The sequence below is a fragment of the Lipotes vexillifer genome, unplaced genomic scaffold, assembly GCF_000442215.2.
Source record: "Lipotes vexillifer unplaced genomic scaffold, Lipotes_vexillifer_v1.1 scaffold322, whole genome shotgun sequence".
Lineage (NCBI taxonomy): Eukaryota > Metazoa > Chordata > Mammalia > Artiodactyla > Lipotidae > Lipotes > Lipotes vexillifer.
In genome coordinates, this window is record NW_006776528.1 from 568,763 (window position 1) to 591,211 (window position 22,449).

The 22,449-nt window shown below is 42.3% G+C and overlaps 1 protein-coding gene across 1 annotated transcript in view; it reads left to right on the forward strand.

The window, feature by feature from the left end:
- The window catches only part of NCAPD3 (non-SMC condensin II complex subunit D3), a 57,751-nt gene that overhangs the window by 19,105 nt on the left and 16,197 nt on the right, over positions 1-22,449 (forward strand). Inside the window, 9 exon segments of the mRNA XM_007450404.1 lie at positions 5,693-5,766; positions 6,294-6,428; positions 7,465-7,685; positions 13,432-13,623; positions 13,947-14,044; positions 14,141-14,256; positions 17,786-17,893; positions 19,966-20,080; positions 20,186-20,296. Coding sequence (XP_007450466.1) covers positions 5,693-5,766; positions 6,294-6,428; positions 7,465-7,685; positions 13,432-13,623; positions 13,947-14,044; positions 14,141-14,256; positions 17,786-17,893; positions 19,966-20,080; positions 20,186-20,296 — 1,170 coding nt within the window.

The following is a 22,449-nucleotide window of genomic DNA, read 5'->3' on the forward strand; positions in this document are numbered from 1 at the left end:
AAGTCCATTGTTCTGAACACTTGGGCTTGCTGGCCAGAAAGGACCAGTTACTGGGAAAGGTGCAGTAGAAATTAAATTTGTGTTTGGAGAAAAGTCATCACGGAAGAGGGGAAAAGATAAACGGTACTATGGTACTCACCCTTGTGTCTGTTTTTTATTCCTTATTACTTTTTCCACCTGGCATCTTGACTCCGATTAAGCCATCCCAGAATCCATTTTTAATACATGGTAGGGAACTGTGAGCCCAAGCTTCCATTGAAAAAGTTCAGAATTTAGATGATTTCTCTTCACCAACAGTATGAACTGTTCTTTAATGGGTCATACACATCGTGTGGAGTGGTTATAGGGTGCTCTCCCGTGGATCCCAGCACAGGATTCTGAACACAAATGATGCCTGTTCTCTTTCAGTGACTTGTGCAAGCCAGAATAATCTGGGATGGTAAAGTGTCAGTGTGATTCAGGAGGGAAGAAACACACCTGGGCTAGGTAGTAGATAGACCTGGAACTACTCTCAGATTCTGTTTCTGTCTAACTGTATGGTCTTGAGAAAGTCACTTTACTTTTCTGAGCTTTTCCTTCACTTATACTATGACATAGCATAATGCAGTAGGGGAAAAACTACATTAGAAACGAGAGGCAATCTGAATTCTTATCCCAACACTGCTACTAAAGAGCTGCATGGCCCAAGACATGGGAGTCAGCGGAACTCCCTGCCTGCTTGTCACTTCTGATCCTATCACCTTCCCTGTCTTTCACAAAGGGCTGTTGTCAGGTTTATAGAAATTATATTTAGAGAAGTGACTTTAAGAGAAAAAAGAGGGAACATTTGCAGAGGATGAGTGATATAATGAGATTTATTAGTTTATTTGATAAACATCTATGTGGTCCCTCCCAATCTGTGTAAGGCATTGCAGGTACAGACTCTGACAAAACATGGTTCCATCTCTTAAGGGGCAGTGGGAGAGGCAGGTATGTGTGTACGTAAAATCGTAATATTGTGAGATGGATGCTGAAGCACGTGTAAAGTGCCATGAGGATCATTACTTATCATTGCAGCCTGGAAGGTTACGTTTAAATGACTAGATATTAGCATGTGTTACTCAAATTCAGAGCAATAACTCAATATGTATAAACAGATTCCCTAAAATATGTAAAGAAATTTAATCTGGAAAAATGTCTGGTTTAATTCCAGTCTGAGCAAGTTACAGATTCACTGTTGCACAGACACTTGCAAACACTATTGAGTTGTACTGATTTAACGATGCTTCCAAAGTATAAAAATTTGCCAGATGTGTAGCGACCATGTTCCCATCTTACTGTTTGTTGTTTTTTTAATAAATGTATTTTATTTATTTATTTTTGGCTGCATTGGTTCTTCGTTGCTGGATGCGGGCTTTCTCTAGTTGGCAGTGAGCGGGGGCTACTCTTCGTTGCGGTGCGCGGGCTTCTCTTTGCAGTGGCTTCTCCTGTTGCAGAGCATCGGCTCTAGGTGCATGGGCTTCAGTAGTTGTGACTCGCGGGCTCTAGAGCGCAGGCTCAGTAGTTGTGGCACACAGGCTTAGTTGTTCCACAGCGTGTGGGCTCTTCCCAGACCAGGGCTCGAGCCTGTGTCCCCTGCATTGGCAGGGGTATTCTTAACCACTGCGCCACCAGGGAAGTCCCCTATCTTACTTTTGATAAACTAAAGTGACTTTTTTTGGGGGTGGGGGGGCTGTGTTGGGTCTTCATTGCTGCACGCTGGCTTTCTCTAGTTGTGTCGAGCGGGGGCTACTCTTCGTTGCGGTGCGCGGGCTTCTCTTGTTGCAGAGTATAGGCTCTAGGCACACAGGCCCTAGAGTGTGCGGGCTTCAGTAGTTGTGGCGTGTGGGCTCTAGAGCACAGCCTTAGTAGTTGTGGCGCATGGGCTTAGTTGCTCTGCGGCATGTGAGATCTTCCCGGACCAGGGATTGTACCCGTGTCCCCTGCGTTGGCAGGCGGATTCTTAACTACTGCGCCACCAGGGAAGTCCCTAAAGTGACATATTATTGGCGTTAACTATACTTTAAAAAATTTGTATAGTTACTACATGCCAGTCACTATGCTAATAAGTACCTTTGTTGGTGTTTTTTGGTTTTGTTTTGAGAGAGAATTCACATATCATAAAATTCACCATTTAAAGTGTATTGAATTCAGTGGTTTTTAGTATATTCATAAAATTGTGTAATCAACTTCCAGAAACTTTTCATTAGCTGAAAAAGAAACCCCATACCTGTGAGCAGTCACTCTCCATTCTCCCCTTCCCCCTGCCTCTGTCTCTGTGGCTTCACCTATTTTGGACATTCCACATAAATGGAATCCTGCAACATGTGACCTTCTGTGGATAGCTTCTTTCATCCACCGCTCGTTTTTCAGGGTTCATCCGTGTTGTAGCATGTATTAGTACTCTGTTCCTTTTTACGGCTGCATATAGTCCATTGTATGGATAGACCACATTTTGTGTGTTCATTCAGTTTGGAGGTTCCTCAGAACGTTAGACGTAGAGTTACCACATGACCCAGCAGTTCACAGATGGCATGATCTGATATGATTCCTGAGTGTGCACCCACAAGGAATGAAAATATATTCATACCCAAAACTGGTACAAGAATGTTCATAAGAGCATCGTTCATAATAGCCAAAAAGGTGGAAACAACCCAAATGTCCACTTATATATATATATATATTTTTTGTGGTACGTGGGCCTCTCACTGGTGTGGCCTCTCCCGTTGCGGAGCACAGGCTCCGGACGCGCAGGCTCAGCGGCCATGGCTCACGGGCCCAGCCGCTCCGCGGCATGTAGGATCCTCCCGTACCGGGGCACGAACCCGTGTCCCCTGCATCGGCAGGCGGACTCTCAACCAGTGCGCCACCAGGGAAGCCCCCCACTTATCTTTTTGAGGTGAAAGTTCTTGATCTATTCTGCATCCAAGTTCCTTTTCAGCTATAATGTGCACATATCTTTTTCTCATTCTGTGGGTTATCTTTTTCACTTTCTTGATGGTGTTCTAAGAGTTTTATAGTTTTAGCTTTTACATTTTTGTCTTGGTTCAATTTTGAGTTAATTTTTGCATATGGTGTGAGGTATGGATCCAGCTTTCACGTGTGAATATCAAATTGATGGAGCACCCTTTGTTTAAAGGACTGTTTTTTCACCTTTGAATGCTCTTGGCACTCTTGTCAAAAATTAGTTGACCATAGGCATATGCGCTTATTTCTGTACTCTCAGTTCTATTCCATTGATATTTCATTGTCCATCTGTATGCCGGTACCACTCTGTTGATTACTGTTGCTTTACGGTAATTTTGAAATCAGAAAGTGTGGGCTCTGCATCCTTGTTCTTGCTTTTCAGGATTGGTTTGGCTATTCTGTGTCTCTTGTATTTCCATATGAATTTTAGGTTCGGCTGTCAACGTCTGCAAAAAAGCCAGCTTGCGTTTTGATAGAGATTGACCTCTTAATCCATGTGGGGTGTATTGCCATCTTAAAAATACTGAGTTTTGCAATCCATGAACAAGGGGTGCCTTTTTTAGGTCTCCTTTAATTTGTTTCAATGATGTTTTATAGTTTTCAGTGTATAACTCTTGCTCTTTAAACATATTCCTAAGTATTTTATTCTCTTTGATGCTATTGTAAATGAAATTGCTTTCTTAATTTCAGTTTTGAATTGTTTATTGCTAGGTTTTACAACTGATTTTTGATGATTGATCTTGTGTCCTGTGACACTGTTAAATTTGTTACTAGCCTTAAAAGGTTGTGTGTGTGTGTGTGTGTGTGTGTGTGTGTGTGTGTGTGTGTGAGAGAGAGAGAGAGAGAGAGAGAGATTCCTTAGGATTTTCTATATTATCAGACCATGCCATCTGTGAATAGAGTTATTTTTTTTATCCAGCCTGAATGCCTTTATTTCTTTTTCTTTCCTATTTTCCCTGGCTAGGACCTCTAGTGGTGTTGAAAAGAAGTGGGGAAAGCAGAGGTCCTTGTCTTTCTTCTGTTCTTAGAGGGAAAACTTTTCGTCTTTCACCACTGAGTGGTTAGCTGTGAGTTTTCAGGATGGCCTTTATCGGTGTGCAGGAGTTTCCTTCTGTTCTGAGTTTGTTGAGTGTTTTTATCATGAATAGGTGTAGGATTTTGCAAATACTTTTTCTGTGTCTATGGAGATGATCACGTGGCCTTTGTCCTTTGTTCTATGGTGGTATATCACAGTGAGTGATTTTCCCATGTCCTGGGGTAAATCCCAAGCATGGCATATAATCCTTTTTGTATCTTGCTAGGTTTAATTTGCTAATATTTTGCTGAGGATTTTATGTCTATATTCAGAAGGGATTTGGATCTGTTGTACTCTTGAGCTGTTTTGTCTGGTTTTGCTCTCAGGATAATACTGGCTTCACAGAGGGAGGTGGAAAGTGAAACAAGAGATTCTGTTTTTTGAAAGAGTTTATGAAGCATTGGTATTAATTTTTGTTAATTGTCAATTTTGTTAACATTTGGCAGACTTTTCCAGTAAAGCCATCTGGTCCTGGCCCTTTGTGTATGGGGGGTAGTGTGTCTTTGTTTCTTCTTAGGTCAGTTTCCCTAATTCTTATCTTTGTAGAAATTTCATCTAGGTTACTTAATTTGTTAGCATAAAATTGTTCGTAGTGTTCGTAACCTTTTTATTTCTGTAAAGTCAGTAGTAGTGTTCCCTCGTTCATTCCTGATTTTAGCAATTTGACTCTTCTGTCTTATTTTCTTGGTCTAGGAAAATGTTGTTAATTTTGTTGATATTTTTCAAGGAACCTACTTTGATTTCATTGATTTTCTTTATTGCTTTCCGTATTCTGTTTCATTTTTTAATGTTCTTTCTTATACCTCAGCAGTTCCTAAGTGTGGTTTGGGGTCCCTAAGCCTCCTTCAGTGGGTCCTTGAAGTTAATACAGTTTTCGTAATAATATTTAGATGTCATTTACCTTCTACACTCTGATTTTCTTGCAAGTGTAATTTGGAGTATTGCAGAAGTCCCAGACAGGCAGAAGCAGGTAGAAGCAGAGATGAGTATCCAGTTGTCTTTTATTAAGCCAGACATTAAAGAGTTTGCAGAAATGTAAATCAGTGGTATTCTTTTCACTAATTTTTTTTTGTTTTGGACTATAGTTATTTTTTAGTTAAAAAATATACCATTTATAAGTGACGTGCCTTGTTATTTTAAAATGAATTATTAAATCTTTTTACAGTTCTCAGTTTAAATTTCTAATTCATATTAAAAGATATAATCCACATTAAAAAAAGCTCTTCGGAGTCTTCAGTAATTTATAATAGTGTAAAGGGACCATTAATGGAAAGGTTTTAAAGCTACTGTTATGTATTGTTTTACTTAGTCTTTAAAAAACCCGATGGTTTAGATCTTACCATTTGTAGTAAACAGAATAGAGATCTAAATAATTCATGCAGAATTTTAGACTTAGCAGCCTTGATTTAAAACTAAATTTTCCAGAATTTATGCCCTTCTAAAATTTTACTACTCTACCTTTTCCATTACTGTGAGTAGCTAATTATTTGAATCTTCTTCTTTTTCCGTGTCATTTCATGCTCTGATTTCTTATGATTTAAAACCAGCTAATGAGTCAGTCTGGGATTACAGCATGTTCTCAGGATTGTGTGGTGTGCTCAGGCTGTAATGACTGTGCTGTTTCCTCAACAGGAAGGGGTCTCATGATGATGCTGAGGAGCAGGGTCGGAGATGAGAAGACCAACGTCAGGAAGTCTGCACTCCAGGTGTGAGTTTTTCTGAACATTCTTTTCATGTACTCTTTTTAAGCACTACCAACTTGAAGATACAAGAAACTATTTTAAAAACCCTTCGGCCATATTCATTACTCACTTTTCCCTTAATGTTAGTTCACCTTGTTCTGTTAAATGTAAATATATAGATGAACTGAAGGATCATCTGTTCTTAAGTGTTCCTACTGGGTTGCTGGCTTTTTAGGAATCACAGTTTTATATCCTTAATTTCATTTTTTAGAGTAAGGATTCTTAACCTGGGGACCATGGATGGATTTTGATAGGGTTCATGAAACCCCTGAAATTGTTTCAGAGTACTTGTTTGTATAAAATGTATGTCAGGTTTTCTCCAGAAAGGTGTTAAATTTCATCAGATTCTAAAAGGTGGGAGGAGGGATGGATCTGTGATCTCACAAAATGAAAGAATCACAAACTTAAAAGGCAGTGTTTTGTCTGCAGTTTAGCTTTTTGTATTGACATTATGCCTAAGTCACCCCTTCATGTTACACATGACCTCCTAGGTCTTAGTGAGCATCTTGAAGCACTGTGACGTCTCGGGTATGAAAGAAGAGCTGTCAATCCTGCAGGACCGGTGTCGGGACCTTGCTGTGTCTGTACGCAAGCAGGCCTTGCAGTCTCTCACCGAGCTTCTTGTGGTGAGATGCAGCCGTCGTTTGTCTGATGGGTGGTATTTGACATTACAAACAGTTGAGCTTGGTGAAGTACCTGTTGGAAGCTCTCCTAAGTCCACTGTAGGGTTCTGCAGTGTAAGAGGAAGGACTCTGTCCATTACCTCTGGTAGGTTGCGTTTCATGTTAAATATAACGACTAATGCTAGAGAATGCTAATGGTTAGCATTCTGTTGACTTCAGGTGAAATCTCATGTAGAAATGTGACTTTTAAAATTAATTTGGTTAGGTAAGAGGCCTAGATTAATTTTTGTCTATTAAAACCTGTATAGGTGATATTGCCAAAAGAGCAGATCCACTAATCCTATGTATAATTTACTTTTGCCAAATAATTAATTTTTGAAGAATTTTAAAAGTGAGTTTTTCTCTTTATTTCATGATAGAAGGCATTAAGCAATGCATGTTTTGACTTTCTCTGTTAGCATCTATTTTAATTACTCCTTCGGATAAAAATTTACTCTTTGCTCTCGATCTTGAATTACCAAAAAGTGCTGCTTCACTACCAATAATGAGATAATCACTGTGTAAGTCTAAAATTCCAGTATGGGACATCCCTGGTGGCACGGTGGTTAAGAATCTGCCTGCCAGTGCAGGGTACATGGGTTCGATCCCTGGTCCAGGAAGATCCCACATGCAACGGAGCAGCTAGGCCTGTGTGTCACAACTACTGGGCCTGTGCTCTAGAGCCCATGCTGCGCAACAAGAGAAGCCACAGCAATGAGAAGCCCGTGTGCAGCAACAAAGACCCAATGCAGCCATAAATAAATAAATAAATAAATTTAAAATTTCAGTATTTACTGATTTACAGTTACTGGAGCTTGAATTTGGTTTTCACTTATATTTGGAATGTTGATTTTTTTTTCCCCACTGTATGTTTTATTTGTAATTATGTGAGCAGCTACTTGTAACATATCCTAAAACATCGATCACAGCTTCCCCGATTTGTGTTCAGACCTGTGATAGCGTAGGCGTCTTTATGACTTCCTGACTTTCAACTCCTCAGGCACAGCCTCAGTGTGTCCAGGTACAGAAGGCCTGGCTGCGGGGGGTTGTCCCGGCCGTGATGGATAGTGAGAGCACCGTGCAGGACAAGGCCCTGGAGTGTCTCGACCAGCTCTTGCTGCAGAACATCAGGCATCATGGTCAGTTCCACTGCGGGGACAACAGCCAGGTGCTTGCCTGGACTCTGCTGACACTGCTGAGCACAGAGAGCCAGGAACTGGGGTACGTTTGTGTGCAACTGGTTGTCCTTATGGGAGGGCTTTCGTTATAAATTCCTGTGTCGATCTCGGAAAGTCAGCTCTCCATATTGTTTAGTATACGAAGACTCAATCTTGATCTTTTTCCCTTGACCTGGTTCAAATCTCTTAGCATTTTTGTGGTGACAGTTTTTGTGAAGCCTTCCTTTGCTTTTCTCTGAGTGTTTTCCAGCTTCAAATTGATGTCTTAATATGTAGTAGAAAGCATTAATGGATTTGCTATGTCAACCTTAACTTTCCACAATACTAGTTATTATGATAGATGACTTCCTGAGTATGACAAGTTAGACTTTTTCTGACATCTTATTGGATCGGTTGACTTAATCACACTGCAGCATTTTTTCCATTTGATAACATTTGCTGGGTGTTCACTGTTCAGTGAGCAATGCGGTGAAGAGTTAGCACCTGCACTGATCAATTTTAATCGCTACTGCAGTAATCTTGCAGCTGGTTTGTGTTTGTGCTCCCTTGACTGTCTTTTCCTTTCCTTTTTTTCTAAATTTATCATACAAGAAACACCTCCCTGCTTGTTTACATGTACTTATGGAGGAATTATCATCCAATGGAAAGAGTAATAGATTTAGTATCATAATAGATACTAATAATTGTTAACCATGCTCCAATATAAAATAAAACTTAAAAAAAAATAGATACTGATAGATAATAATAGATTTAGTATACCATCTGTGGCCCTGGCAAATCACTCCATCTCTCTGGGCCTTAGTTTTCTCATTTGTAAAAAGAATCGGTTACACTACACGATCTCTTAAGGTCCCATTTGTTGTTAAAAATCTGACTGAAAATGCATTCACTCATTAAATATTTTATCAGTACCAACTATATGCTTTGCTGAGATTCCTGGAAGGGAGAGGAATTTAGCCAGCAGTAGAATCAACTACTTTTTTGCTTTTCTTAGGGATATCTTACTGTGCACACCCAGTGTATACTAGCTCATGAGAAACTGTTGGGAGGTTTATTTCATTTTTTTTAAACTTTTATATTAAAATATAACGTATAGAAAAACGTACAAACTGTAAGATCAATAAATATCAAAAAAACATAGCCATGTAACCACCACCCAGGTCCAGAAATAGAACATTGCTCGGCCTGAGAAAACTCTTCCTTCCAGTCGCTCTCCTTCCCTCCTCAAAGGGAATGACCACTGTGATTTTAACACCATGTGTGAGTTTTCTCTGCTCTTCATCTTCATGTAAGTGGAATTATGTGGTATGTATTCTTTGTGTGTCCGACTCCTTTTACTCAAAGGAATACAAAATTCATTCAAGTTATTGTGTGCGGCTATAGCTCATTCACTTTCATTGCTCTGTGTGTGTGTGTATGATATTTGTGAATAAGCTACAGTTTATTTATCCAGTCAACTGTTAATAGATTATGGGTTGTTTCCAGTTTTTTATTACGAGGTATAATGCTGTTGTGAATATTCCCATGCGTATCTTTGGCACACATTTCTCTTGGGTGTACACCTAAGAGCAGTGCTGTTGAGTATGCTTTTATTCATCTTTCCTGGTTACTGCCAGACAGCTTTCCAGAGTGGTGGGACCAAGTTACATTTCCTCGCAGCACTTAATGAGAGTTCCAGTTACTCCATATTTTGGCCTGCATTTCGTGTTGTCAGTCTTCCTTTTTAGCCATTTTGGTCCATTTTGGACCAATACTGGTATTTCTTGGTGGTTTTAATTTGCACTGCCATGTTGACTAATGCAGTGGAGCCTCTTTTCATAGGTGGATTAGCATTTAGATATTCACATTGTGAATTACCTGCCCAGGTCTCCGGCCCTTTTTTTTTTTTTAATTAGGCTGTCACTCTTTTGCTTGTTCACCCGGAAGTGTTCATTATATATTTATGTACAGGCATTGTTGTATGTATTACAGATATCTCTCCCATCCCATGATTTGCCTCTTTACTCTCTTAATGATGTGTTTTGATGAGTTCAGTTTGTCTGGTTTTCTTTATGGTTAATGTATTTTTAAAGAAATCTTTTCCTACCTCAGGATCATATACATATTTCCCCATATAATCTCCTAGAAGTTTGATTTTTTTCTTTCCCCTTTATAGTTAGGTCTTTAGCTTACCTGCAGTTAAGATGTGTCATAGCTTCCTTCATAGGCTCTCTGTTTTCATTTTAAGATGGGGGAAACACCTGTGCATATTTGAAGTCAGAAAACCAGTATGTAGAAAATATCGAGGATGATTGAAAGGGATAAAGTTTCTGAAAAAAAAACAGTATGTGAAAGGATACACTTTATAAAGTAGGAGGAGAGAGCTCCAGAAATAAAAGGAAACAAAGAGAACAGGGAGAGAGAAACACAAAAGAGGACATAATATGAGCACTAGAGCTTTTAGCCTTTTTCTTCTGCATAAAGTGGTGCTCAGTGTTTGCCCAGTACAGCATGTTCACAGCAGCATGATCCACAACAGCTAAAAGGTGGAAACAATCCAGGTGTCCATGCACTGGTGAAGAGATAAATAAGATGTGGTCTATACACACAATGAAATATTAGCCTTAAGAAGTCACAAAATTCTGACAGATGCTATAACATGGATGAACCTTGAAAACATGCTAAGTGAAATAAGCCAGACATGAAAGGACAAATATTGGATGGTTCCTGTTATGTGAGGTCCCTAGAATAGTTGGACTCTGGGAGGCAGAAAGGGGCGGTCGGGAGGAACTGCTTAAGGGGTACGGAGTCTCAGTGTGGGGTGAGAAAAAGCTCTGGAGGTGGGTGGTTGCACAACAGTGCGAATGGGCTTAATGCCACTGATCTCTGTACTTTAAAATGGTTAAAAAGATAAGTTTTGTTATGTACATTACCACAATTTAGAAAACAATGTATTTGCTGAAGTTAGGAAGGAGAGGGTAGAATTAGGGGCAGCAGTTCTCAAAGTGTGGTGGATTCAGGAGCTTAGATTCTTTCTTGTCCTCTTAAAAACACACATACACAGAGAACTGTGAGTTCAGTTTATATTTGGGGCTTACTGAGGACTGTAGTCCAGGAGACAGCCTCTCTGTAACTGAGGAACTGCTCTGAAGAGGTGTGGGGGGGGCGGGTCAGTATATATGTGATTTTGGTGAGGGGCGTACGTGCAATCAAGCACACATCTTGGTAGAAGGTTGCTGCTGGTCACGAGGAGCAGATGTCTCTGTTAATGGATTTTAGGGCTTTTCTAGGTATGAGAAGATGCAAGAAATTGGGCTCATAAAATCTTCCTGAAAATACCTACCTATCTGAAGGCCTGTTCTGCCAGTTTTCCCAGAGCACAGAGGGCCTCATTCCTGGTCTTGGCCCAGAACTCCTCTCAGGAGGTGTGGAAGGTCAAGGGACTGCAATGGCCAGTGACCTCATCCTTGTAGAGGCAGATGGCAAGCGGCAGTTTTTAGTTGACAGCCTTTATCATAATTATTAAGATGTCATGTGCCATTGCCACTTATACTCTGACAGTACTAGAGTTTCCAGAAGCCATGTGATGATATTGAAATAAATTGAGTGGAGAATCAGATGTAAGAATGCACGTCTTTTGTTTAAGCCAGGCCGTAAGGAGATTTACAAAAGTATAAAGCAATGTCACTGTTCTTACCGAGTTTTTTTTTGTTTTGAGAAAGATACCAGGTTTTTTGGGGGAAGGAATTGCATTATTTATTATGTTAACATGTAATTGGCTTATTGTTATTTCTGACAAATTAATAGACAAGTATTTTAAAATTTCTGTTTTAACTTCTAGTATGGCAAATATTGATAGGTATAACCCGCATGAACAAAAAAGGTCTTCGAGGCAGTCAGTAATTTTTAAGAGTTTAAAAGGGCCCTGAGCAGAAAAAGTGTGAAAGCCACCGAACAAGGGAATCAACTTTCTTCTTGTTTTTAGCTTAGGGTAGCTTCCTTTTGATGGTGGTGTGACCTCAATCATCCCTAGAGGTGGAAAGAGTTGAGAGTAACCAGGCAGGCCTAATGGTGAGGGTCTCCAGGCAGGAAATAGCAACGCAAAGGCTTAGAGGCCTGCCGCTCCAGGAATCCTAACTGAAAGGGCTTCTGGGTGGCGTTGCTGTTGAACAAGGCCCGGAAAGCAGAGGTGGGGCAGGGTGGGGGGTGGAGGGAGGGCTGGGGATGGAGTCCCGTTTTCAGTGTGTGCTTGTGACGATCCTGGTGATGGAGGACATCGCCCAGAGTTAGGTTGTAGGTTAGAGCCCGGAAAGGAGGTGGGGCAGGGTGGGGGGTGGAGGGAGGGCTGGGGATGGAGTCCCGTTTTCAGTGTGTGCTTGTGACGATCCTGGTGATGGAGGACATCGCCCAGAGTTAGGTTGTAGGTTAGAGAAGATGACTAAGAACAGACCTGTTCAAAATCAGCAGTTGGTGTGATTAGAAGAAAAGGAATTAGTGAAAAGGTCAAACAAGTCGACTGGAGTGTAAGGGAGAGTGTGGTCAGTTCTGTCCAGCAGGGGGCACTGAGATGGGCACTGAGGGGGGTTGCTTTGGTTTGATATTAGGATAGACGTCGGCAGTGCTTTTCAGGAAACCAGATGGTGTTTGCTGAAACGCATTCTGAGTGGTGCGCCGTCTCCTGCTTGTGATGGGCAGTGTGGCTAATGGAGGGTCCAGTTGGGAGGCTTTGGGGACGGCCCAGCCCATGTGGAGGGTGTGCGTGGTCAGAGAGGAGCCAGATTTGGGATCTCAAACCTGGAAGTTCAGAGGATGTTTTGTCATTCTGCTGGCTTCCTGCAGTAAACTTCAGTTAATACTCTGTGTGATGCTTGTGCATAAACTTTTAAATATTTGTTGATTTCATGTAGCTTGCTTTTGGATAGCAGTCACATATAGATTATGTTAGTCATTTGCAGTAAAACTCTAGATAGATTTTTAACCAAAAGCTAATTTATTAATAAAACCATTCGTTTATATGCATATGCTTATTGTGTGTAGATGTGTTTATTTTCTCATAGTTGCCTTCTGTGTGCTTTGAGAATTCTTTTTTTCATTTAATGAGAAAATCTTGCTAATCTGAGTGTGTGTGTGCGCCTAGCAGTAGAAGAAATTAATTGGGGGAAGGAATGTATTTTTCTCTCCACTTAAATATGTAATACTGCATTTGTCTCATGAGTCATATGATGTCATTCAGTGCTATAGGAAAAAGTAAAATAAATGGTTTAAAAATAGCAGTGACATCACACAAACACTTTAATACATCAGAAGCATTTTTTATTTTAGAAAAGTTTGATATATGTATTTCTGAGTGGTATTGGCAGGTCGTAGCAAAGTTGAGCTCATTTAATATCACGATATTTAAATGCTAGGATGTCATTTCTCTCCAATCCTTCCATTGAAAAAAGGACAATGTCTACATTTTTTTTGTCACTAAAACCCTGTAGACTCTGGATGTACCTGTTATTGGTAACTTACCCCATATGTTTGCATAAAAATTTTAGAGGGTCTCAAGTGAATTATGAAATTTTATTATTTTCTTTAAAAATAAATACTTAATGGGCAGGGGAGGGGTAAGTACACCTTATTCAGTGTAATAATAATTAGAAAGATACCTAGTTTACTATCAGGTGAGCCACTAGCCAGGAACCTCTGTTTGCATGTTTTATGTGCCAGAATCCTGGAGCAGAAGTTGATACCCTTCACCGAGGGGCAGGTCTGAAGAGTTTTGTGCATTTACAGTTACGATCCTGCTTTCTCATCTTTTCTTCCAGCCGCTGTTTAGATGAGGCTTTTCATGTCTGGTCCAGGACAGATAAGCTCTCCTCCACCTTTGTAAACGGTGTGCTCTCCCACACGGGCAAGGAGCATTCCGCCCCGGCCTGGATGCTGCTCTCCAAGGTTGCTGGCTCGTCACCCACGCTGGACTACACCCAGATCATCAAGTCCTGGGAGAAAATAAGCAGGTTCGCATGCTTGTGATTTAGCTGCCACCAGACACGAGAGAGTCTTGGAAACAAAGCTCATGTCTTAAGGAAGTGGGCTCTTTCATAGCTGTTAATATACACAGATCTTTTCTCTAAATTCTGGCATAAAAACAAACATGAAAAAAGAATCACTTTTAGGCTTTCATTGTCCAAGTACATTAAGTGCCTTAATGCTCCCCAACTCGACTCCTAAACCATGCTACCCTACTTCCTCCAATACTGATAATCCAGAAGAAAAGTATTTTGTTGGCAGCAATTTTTACTTTGGTTCTATACTGATATTTCTTCTGCCCTTTCCACAGGCAGCAGGACCCCAGTGCAGACACCTTAGGGCACATCCTCTGTGTTATCGGGCATATTGCAAAGCATCTTCCTCAGAGCACCCGGAACAAGGTGACAGGTGAGTGTCTACCGGAGAATCGTGAAAAGGCTTTGCCTCTCACTTTATATATATTTTTGAGAGTTAAACTTCAAGGGAATTAACTCTCTTTTTTAGATGTTATCAAAAGTAAGCTGAATGGATTCTGGTGGTCACCAAAGTTGATCAGCCCAGCTGTTGATACTTTGCAAAGACTCTGTAGAGCATCTGCAGAGACGCCAGCGGAGGAGCAGGTATGCTACAGACTCTCCTGGGTGTGTCTGTCATTTGTCTGTACGTAGACATAAAGCTCTGCCTTGAAGCTGGGGCCGTGTTCTCCGTGGAGAACCTGGAAGGGTGGGTGGTCCCCAGCAGTTAGTTCTCCAAGGAAGCACCTACGTGACAAACAGTTGACAGTCTCCAAGAAGATCTTGGCTGCTGAAGACACACAGCTCCTTTAGGAGGTCACCTCCTTGGTTCTGGGTACCAGTGTCTTCTAGGAAGCACACCTGGCGGACACCTGTTTCCAAGATCGAATCTACAAGGTTGTCTTTTAATCATTGTAACCTCGGTGCTCACAATAGCCTGTTAGACCCTCCTCCCTCACTCCAAGGATGTGTAAGTGGTTTCCTCCTAGTCACGGCTTCCCTCCAGACCAGAAGATTTCTGATAAGTCATCATCCTGTCACCCTAGTATCTCTTGTCCCCAGAGTTCCCAGAGCCTCCTGCTGACATTCTCTGTGGATTCATCATCACAACTCCAAACCAGCGTTCTGTGTGACACAGAGGGTTACTTTGACTCCCCAAAAGCTATCCATTTAAGTATCTCTAATGATAAATTATCTTACTACCATGTATTCAGTTTTTATCATGAAATATACTCCTAGACAGTGCTAATCATAATGAAAAATTTTAGGACTCGGAGTTATTAATGATTTTAGAAGTCAAAAATTAAATAATTGCTGAAATATATTTAAATCTCCCAGAATAAAAACATTATTGCTTCATCTGAGCTACTTGCCACCTTCCTAAGCTTCATTTTCTTGTATAAGTTCTTTTTAAAAAGTCCTTTCCTGATAAGTTAACCACTGTAGTAAGACAATATACTGTAACTTTTTTGCTTAGGACTTAAAACAGGTTGAAATTTAGTTAATTAAAAATGCCCAGCTCGGGCTTCCCTGGTGGCGTAGTGGTTGAGAGTCCACCTGCCGATGCAGGGGACACGGGTTTGTGCCCCGGTCTGGGAAGATCCCACATGCCGCGGAGCGGCTGGGCCCGTGAGCCATGGCCGCTGGGCCTGCGTGTCTGGAGCCTGTGGTCCGCAACGGGAGAGGCCACAACAGTGAGAGGCCCGCGTACCGCAAAAAAAAAAAAAAAAAAAAAGTGCCCAGCTCTTTCTGTGTCTGGTGTTTCCTGGCATAAACCTTTTGGCACTTTTTGGTGAAGAGGATACTTGCTGTATTTGATTTTCTGTTTATCTCTGATCCAAGAAAGTGTGTGAAAAACTTTTAAATAAGGAACATTACCTAAGAAGGGAGCATATTTGAATAGCAGAAAACAGGTAAAAACAAAACAAAAGATGATGAGGAACAAATGCTGTAGGAAAGAATGGAGGTTCTGTGGCAGAATGTGAGGGCGCCATCCCCCAAGTGTCTGCGGCATGTCGCTTGTGAGTGCTGAGCCAGGCCTGCACCACGGGCCCCGCTTCCCGGGCCAGTGTGGCTCCCCAGCACTGGCTGGAGAGGGTCTGCACTGGGGGGAGCCAGGGCCGTAAAGACTAACTGTCTGCCCACCACCGGCCACAGTCATTAGAACAGTAAGTTGTGTCATTGTTAGTCTGTGGGGAAGGCTGAGTTCTCATCAAACATAGAAACTGAGACCCAGAAGGGAGAGGAACTCACTGCTGCGTTAGGAGAAGGGCAGGGTGTTAGCTTTGCCAAGACCACCTCCCTTGATGGTGGGCAGTGGACTAAGTCCCTGAGACTTCCCAGAATCTCAGGATACTTTACATCCAAGTGACCAGAAACATACTGTGCTTCTTTTATCTGTAAATGAATGTCCTGTATTTTACGGAGAAAAACAAGTTACCCAAAGAAGAGACCATCAAGATGTAGCTCAACGGCAGCACGTGTGAGAGGCTTGGCCTTTGGGCATCGTTGCTCTCTGCAAGCTTGGTGTGAGCTCGTAGCATTCTGAGGCTGTCGCTGAAGACGCGGGTGCAGGTGTGGACTGTGGGAGTAGAGATCGTGTCTGGAACAGGTGCTCGTCCTGCTGTCTGTACACTCGATTCTAAGGCCACGTGCTGCCATTCTGTCTCAGTGACAGCCGTTCAGAGAACGTGGATGAGACCAGATGGATGTATCCAAGGAGAGCAGTCAGCAGGGTGACAGAGCAGGCTGGCCAAGAGCGCTGAGGGCCTGGCGTGTTTAGCTGGAGAAGGAAGTGTGGGGAGGCCGGCTGCCTGGCTAAATACACATGAATGAAGGACCCAAAGGACAGAGAACTGGATTTATTTGGCGTCACAGAGCACTGATTTTGACCAGTGGGTGGATTTTGCCCAACTGAAGAAAAACTGTACTGAGGTCTGCCTAGACTGGACAGACTTGCCTCTGGACACGTCTCTCTGGTCAGTGGGAGTCACACTGGAAGTGTGACAGGAGCCCCTGCATGGAGAGAGCCCAGGGCTGGCTGGCTGGCGGCTCGCCCAGACTCTGAGGTCTTCCTCTCACTAGGAGCTGGGTGCCGGGCCTAAAGGACTCAGGCTGGGACAGAGCACGTGCATTTCAGAAGCTCCAGGTTGTGCAGTCTCTTAACATCTTAAGTGCAGTCATTTTGTAAAACGTTAATAAAGAAAATAGCTTTGACACATTTTAGGCCGAGTCAGACTACAAACGTCTGGATCGTGATGATGGTTTGCCAGCAATTTGGCAAACTTAGAGTACCGTCTTGTGGTATTGCTGCTGGGCACTCCCTGGGGTGTGGTTCACACTGCCCCTTCCTAAGGCGCCTGCCGCATAGTGTGGGAGACCTACACGTTAACCTGTAATCCCAACGTCTTAGAATAATTCCTGAAACAGAAGCGAGTATCTGGTAACGTGGTGGTCCTGGGGCGGAGCCACTCAGCTCAGCCTAGGTGTGCAGGGACGGCCTCCCGAGAAAAGTGGCTCCCGGGTTATAGGGTGTGACCGAGCTCCTCACTTGGCCCATAAGCGTGGTGAGATGTGTGGGCCGGAGGTGGGACCCCCTTGAGGTCACTTTAACTAATAAGAGACTCTGAAAACTTCTCTCTAATAAATACATTTCAGGAGGGTTAAAAACTGTTCTTTTTTATTTTATGTGTTTTTAAAATATACTCTTTATTACAGTAGTTAATTCACCATCTACATATGCCGGAAGAATTGCAACGTTTTTCTCTATTGGAGGAGCACTGCTATTACAGATCTCTCATAAATTAGGGCAGTAGATCTTCCTAAATAGATGTCTTTCCCTCTTATAGGGCAAATGTAACAATAGAAAGAAAGATAATACATAAATATATATGTTTGTAGTAAATATAGCATATTACAAAGAACACACATAAGTGTTCTTCGTGAATTCTACTTAGCCAGTTCGCGTTGCCAGATTGCTAAAAGAGCAAAGATGCAAAAGCATGACGGCTAGGGTTTCCATGGCTTGCAGTTTATGCATTTGAAGGCCGTAGAGTTTCTTGTGAGCAAGTTGTGTGTCGCGGGCAGTCTGATGGATGTGTGGTGCCCTTCAGAGATGGCCTTTGACTTGCCGCAGGGACTACTGGTGCAGGCGTGCGGGGACGTGCTCTCTGCCTGTGTGCGCTGCCTCTCTGACATAGTTCTGAAGGAGGACGGGTCCGGGAGGATGAACGAAGACCTGGCGGTGAGTAGCTGCTGCTCTTAGCATCCTCCTCTCCTGCTTGTGTCCGCTGGGCCTGTAGACGGCTGTGTGAGGTGCGTTTTCAATACTCTTAGCAAGAAAAGGATTTTCCTAGCCTGGGGCTTACTCTCTTTTTTAGAATTTTTTATCGGTGACCTATTCATTTTTCTCTCCCATATTTATCATCTGGGGGGAAATGATGGTAAGTCCTTCTCCCAGTTGGGTCGTGTGAGATTCCTGATCCAACAGGGAAAGCACAGTGTGTGTTGTGAGCTCAGAAGTAATAAGGTGAGAAAAGAGTAAAGTGAGCATCCTCTTTGTTCTTTTGGCTTGTTGGTTTGATTTTTTTTTTAATTGTCTAATGTGTCTGGCAAGCTGTTTGAATATCAGACTATAGAGCAGCTCCCAGGTCATGTCTAAAACAAATGAAATATTTGAAAGCTGGAGGAGCTGCTGCCCTGGGAGCAGTGAGATTGTGTGGCATGCACCCTGCTTCAGAGATTGTGCCGTGAGGAGGTGCCTTTGAGCCAGTGAACGCGGGGCCCGTTTTCTGGTTCAAGTAGCTGACTGTCAACAAAACGTGGTGATTCTGATCCCAACATCTGACACTGTCCCATAAGGGCAAAAATGAGCTTTTTGATGCCCTTCAGACTAGGCCATCATTTCGCCAAAACTGGTCATTTTCCTTGTCTGTTTGAAAATTAGTAGAGCACTTCCCTTCTGTGTTCAATTCCTGCTTTGGCGCCTCGCACTTGGACCTGGGGATTGATGGCCATGTTTAGATTTGTTGGAGGAGAAGACCCTTTGTGCCGAAAGGCATTAATACGGACCCAGTTTAGTAATAAAAATATCCTGATCACCGAGAACCCAGATGTTTTGGGTCAGAGGTCGCAATGTTTAGAGTGGGCCCGACCCAGGGTTTCTCTGGAGGGTCTTGCTCCGCGAATTTGTCTGGGATTCCCTACCCAATCTAAGAAAAACGCTTATTATGACCAGTGAGTTTTCCCCGCTAAGATTTTTTTTTCCTGTGAAATATGTCACTAAAATTTACCCTTTGGTCAAAATATATGGAGAAGTTTGCCCTATATATATCGTTTATTTCACTCGTCTTTAAATATAATTCAAATGTGCTGCTAATCCACTGAGATACAGTGTGTTCAGTTCTTTTTAAACACACACATCCTTATTATTAGCTTTTTTACTCTTAAAAAGCCTTTATTCAACATTTTACTGTTTATTTAGCATCACCCTTGTATTTTTACGATTAAAAAATAAGTATTACTTAACTGTTCAGCTGAAGGTCCTTAATAAAGACACAGTAGTGGTGGCTTGAGGAAGCAAATTCTCACAAGTTGTGGTAGGAGTCTTACTCGTAAGCTAAGCAGGAGGACAGTTTGGAAGTGAGTTTAAAGCGTGCAACAGGCTATATGCCCTCTCACCCCGCACGTCCCCTCTGAGGAGGCAGAACACTGTCCCAGGACGCAAAGGTGTCCATCAGAGCTGATGCAAACAGGAAGGGATTATGTCCACATAAATGTATAGTAATAGTGCGGTCAACCTTGATGACATTCAGAGTTTTTAACATATTTATGTAGTCATTAAACATATTGATCGTATATACTGACATGAAAGGATGCCTGACACTGAAATTTAGACTCACAAACTTCAAGCTAGTGTGATTGGCAAGTGTGAGAAAAGCAAACATGAAGCCCTGTGACTGTAAAAATACTTTGAAAAGAAAGTCACACAGGAAAACAAGGATGGTGTCTGTGGGTGGCAGGATTGTAAGTCAGCTGTTCCGTGGCCCCACTTACCCGGAAGCACCGAGGTCCACTCTGTTGTCATAGCACCCCTTTGACTTGCAGGAGTATCTAGATACAGATGATAAACCTATACAGTCACCCTAGTTGAAGCAGTGACTGGATTTTTACAATGGCTGTGTGTTGTTGCAGGGAATAAAACCCAGCCATTTAATTTGGGGGACAGAAAAAGTACTCCACTGACATGGCCTTAACTTAGCTAGAGTTCGTTTTTCTTTTGCCTTATTCTTGCTGCAAAACCAATTCTCTTTGCAGGTGAAGTACATTTTTACCTTAGGAGACGTAGCCCAGCTTTGTCCAGCCAGAGTGGACAAGAGAGCCTCCCTGCTGATGCAGTCCATCCTGGCTGCTTCTGCCAGCGCGGAGCATTGTAAGGACCTTGGCGTGCCTTCCGCGCCTGCTGCCTCGGGGCTGGGTTTGCCCTGTAGCAGTGCAGCAAGACCTCTCCTCCCTTCCCTTCCCTTCCCTCCTGTAGTGACCATGTCGGACCCAGGCGGCAGTGAGGCCACATCCTCCCAGCCCATCTCCCAGTTCCAGGGCTCTGTCATGCCCTCTGTGATCAGAGCACATGCCGTCATCACCTTGGGTGAGTAAGGAGACACGGGGCAGCCTCTCCACGTGTGCTTTGTGATTTATAAGCTTGTAAGCTCGGGAGGTAACTGTAGGAGCGCCCAGCTCTGCAGGACACTCCCTGTTTAATTTATTACCATCAAACCTGTGATTTTTTTATACTCATAATGTAGCACCATGAAGTCTGTTCTTCAAGAGCTGTATGCCAGGCACTGCACTGAGTTCTGGGAATGAAGAAGTAAGTTTGCAGTTCGCATCATAAAGAACTGGTTTATCTTAGAGGAAAGCATAGGCAGAACACTCTATGACATAAATCGCACCAAGATCCTTTTTGACCCACCTTTTAGAGAAATGGAAATAAAAACAAAAATAAACAAATGGGACCTAATGAAACTTCAAAGCTTTTGCACAACAAAGGAAACCATAAACAAGATGAAAAGATCACCCTCAGAATGGGAGAAAATATTTGCAAAGGAAGCAACTGACAAAGGATTAATCTCCAAACTTTACAAGCAGCTCATGCAGCTCAATATCAAACAAACAAACAAAATCCAAAAATGGGCAGACGACCTAAGTAGACATTTCTCCAAAGAAGACATACAGATTGCCAACAAACAGGTGAAAGGATGCTCAACAGCACTAATCATGAGAGAAATGCAAATCAAAACTACAGTGAGGTATCACCTCACACCGGTCAGAATGGCCATCATCAAAAAATCTACAAACAATAAATGCTGAAGAGGGTGTGGAGAAAAGGGAACCCTCTTGCACTGTTGGTGGGAATGCAAATTGATACAGCCACTATGGAGAACAGTATGGAGGTTCCTTAAAAATCTAAAAATAAAACTACCATACGACCCAGCAGTCCCACTACTGGGCATATACCCTGAGAAAACCATAATTCAGAAAGACACATGCGGGCTTCCCTGGTGGCGCAGTGGTTGAGAGTCCACCTGCCGATGTAGGGGACACGGGTTCATGCCCCAGTCCAGGAAGATCCCACATACCGCGGAGTGGCTGGGCCTGTGAGCCATGGCCGCTGAGCCTGCATGTCTGGAGCCTGTGCTCTGCAACGGGAGAGGCCACAACAATGAGGGGCCCGCGTACCACCAAAAAAAAGACACATGCACCTCAATGTTCATTGCAGCTCTATTTACAATAGCCAGGACATGGAAACAACTTAAGTGTCCATCGACAGATGAATGGATAAAGAAGATGTGGCACATATATACAATGGAATATTACTCAGCCATAAACAGAAATGAAATTGAGTTATTTGTAGTGAGGTGGATGGACCTAGAGTCTGTCATACAGAGTGAAGTAAGTCAGAGAAAAACAAATAGCGTATGCTAACACATATATATGGAATCTAAAAAAAAAAAAAAGAAATGGTTCTGAAGAATCTAGGAGCAGGACAGGGATAAAGACACAGGCATAGAGAATGGACTTGAGGACCCGGGCATGGGGAAGGGGAAGCTGAGATGAAGTGAGAGAGTGGCATGGACGTATATACACTACCAAATGTAAAATAGCTAGCTGGTGGGAAGCAGCCACATAGCACAGGGAGATCAGCTCGGTGCTTTGCAGTGATCTAGAGAGTTGGGATAAGGGAGGGTGGGAGGGAAACGCAAGAGGGAGGGGATGTGGGGATATATGTATACGTATAGCTGATTCACTTTGTTATACAGCAGAAACTAACACACTGACACACAAAAAGACAGTTTATTTGATACTTTCCATGACCTCACACTGTTGTTTATCTTAAGAAGACCGACTTCTGTCAGTATTCGCAAAAAAAATTTGAACTTTCTTTGTGATTGTGTATACTCAACGCGAGTTACGAATTTTTGGTAATAATGGTTATTTTTCAGAAATCTCAGAAGTGTAAATAAGAGCAAAATGTTCCCCCGGCCAGAAAAAAAACACAAACACAAAACTCAACAACAGCCTTCCTTCTTCTAACTATGAACAAGAAGTGAAATAAATGACACGATTATCTATTCACCTAGCTCAGATTTCAAGTTCATTATTAAACTTTTCAGCTTCTATCAGTTATGTGTATAATCAAAAGTAAAATGTATCATCGGTTACATTTTATTCGTCATTTTCCAGGTAAGTTGATAACTCCAAAATTCAGATGTTGACTTTAAAAAGAAATGAAGGAACATC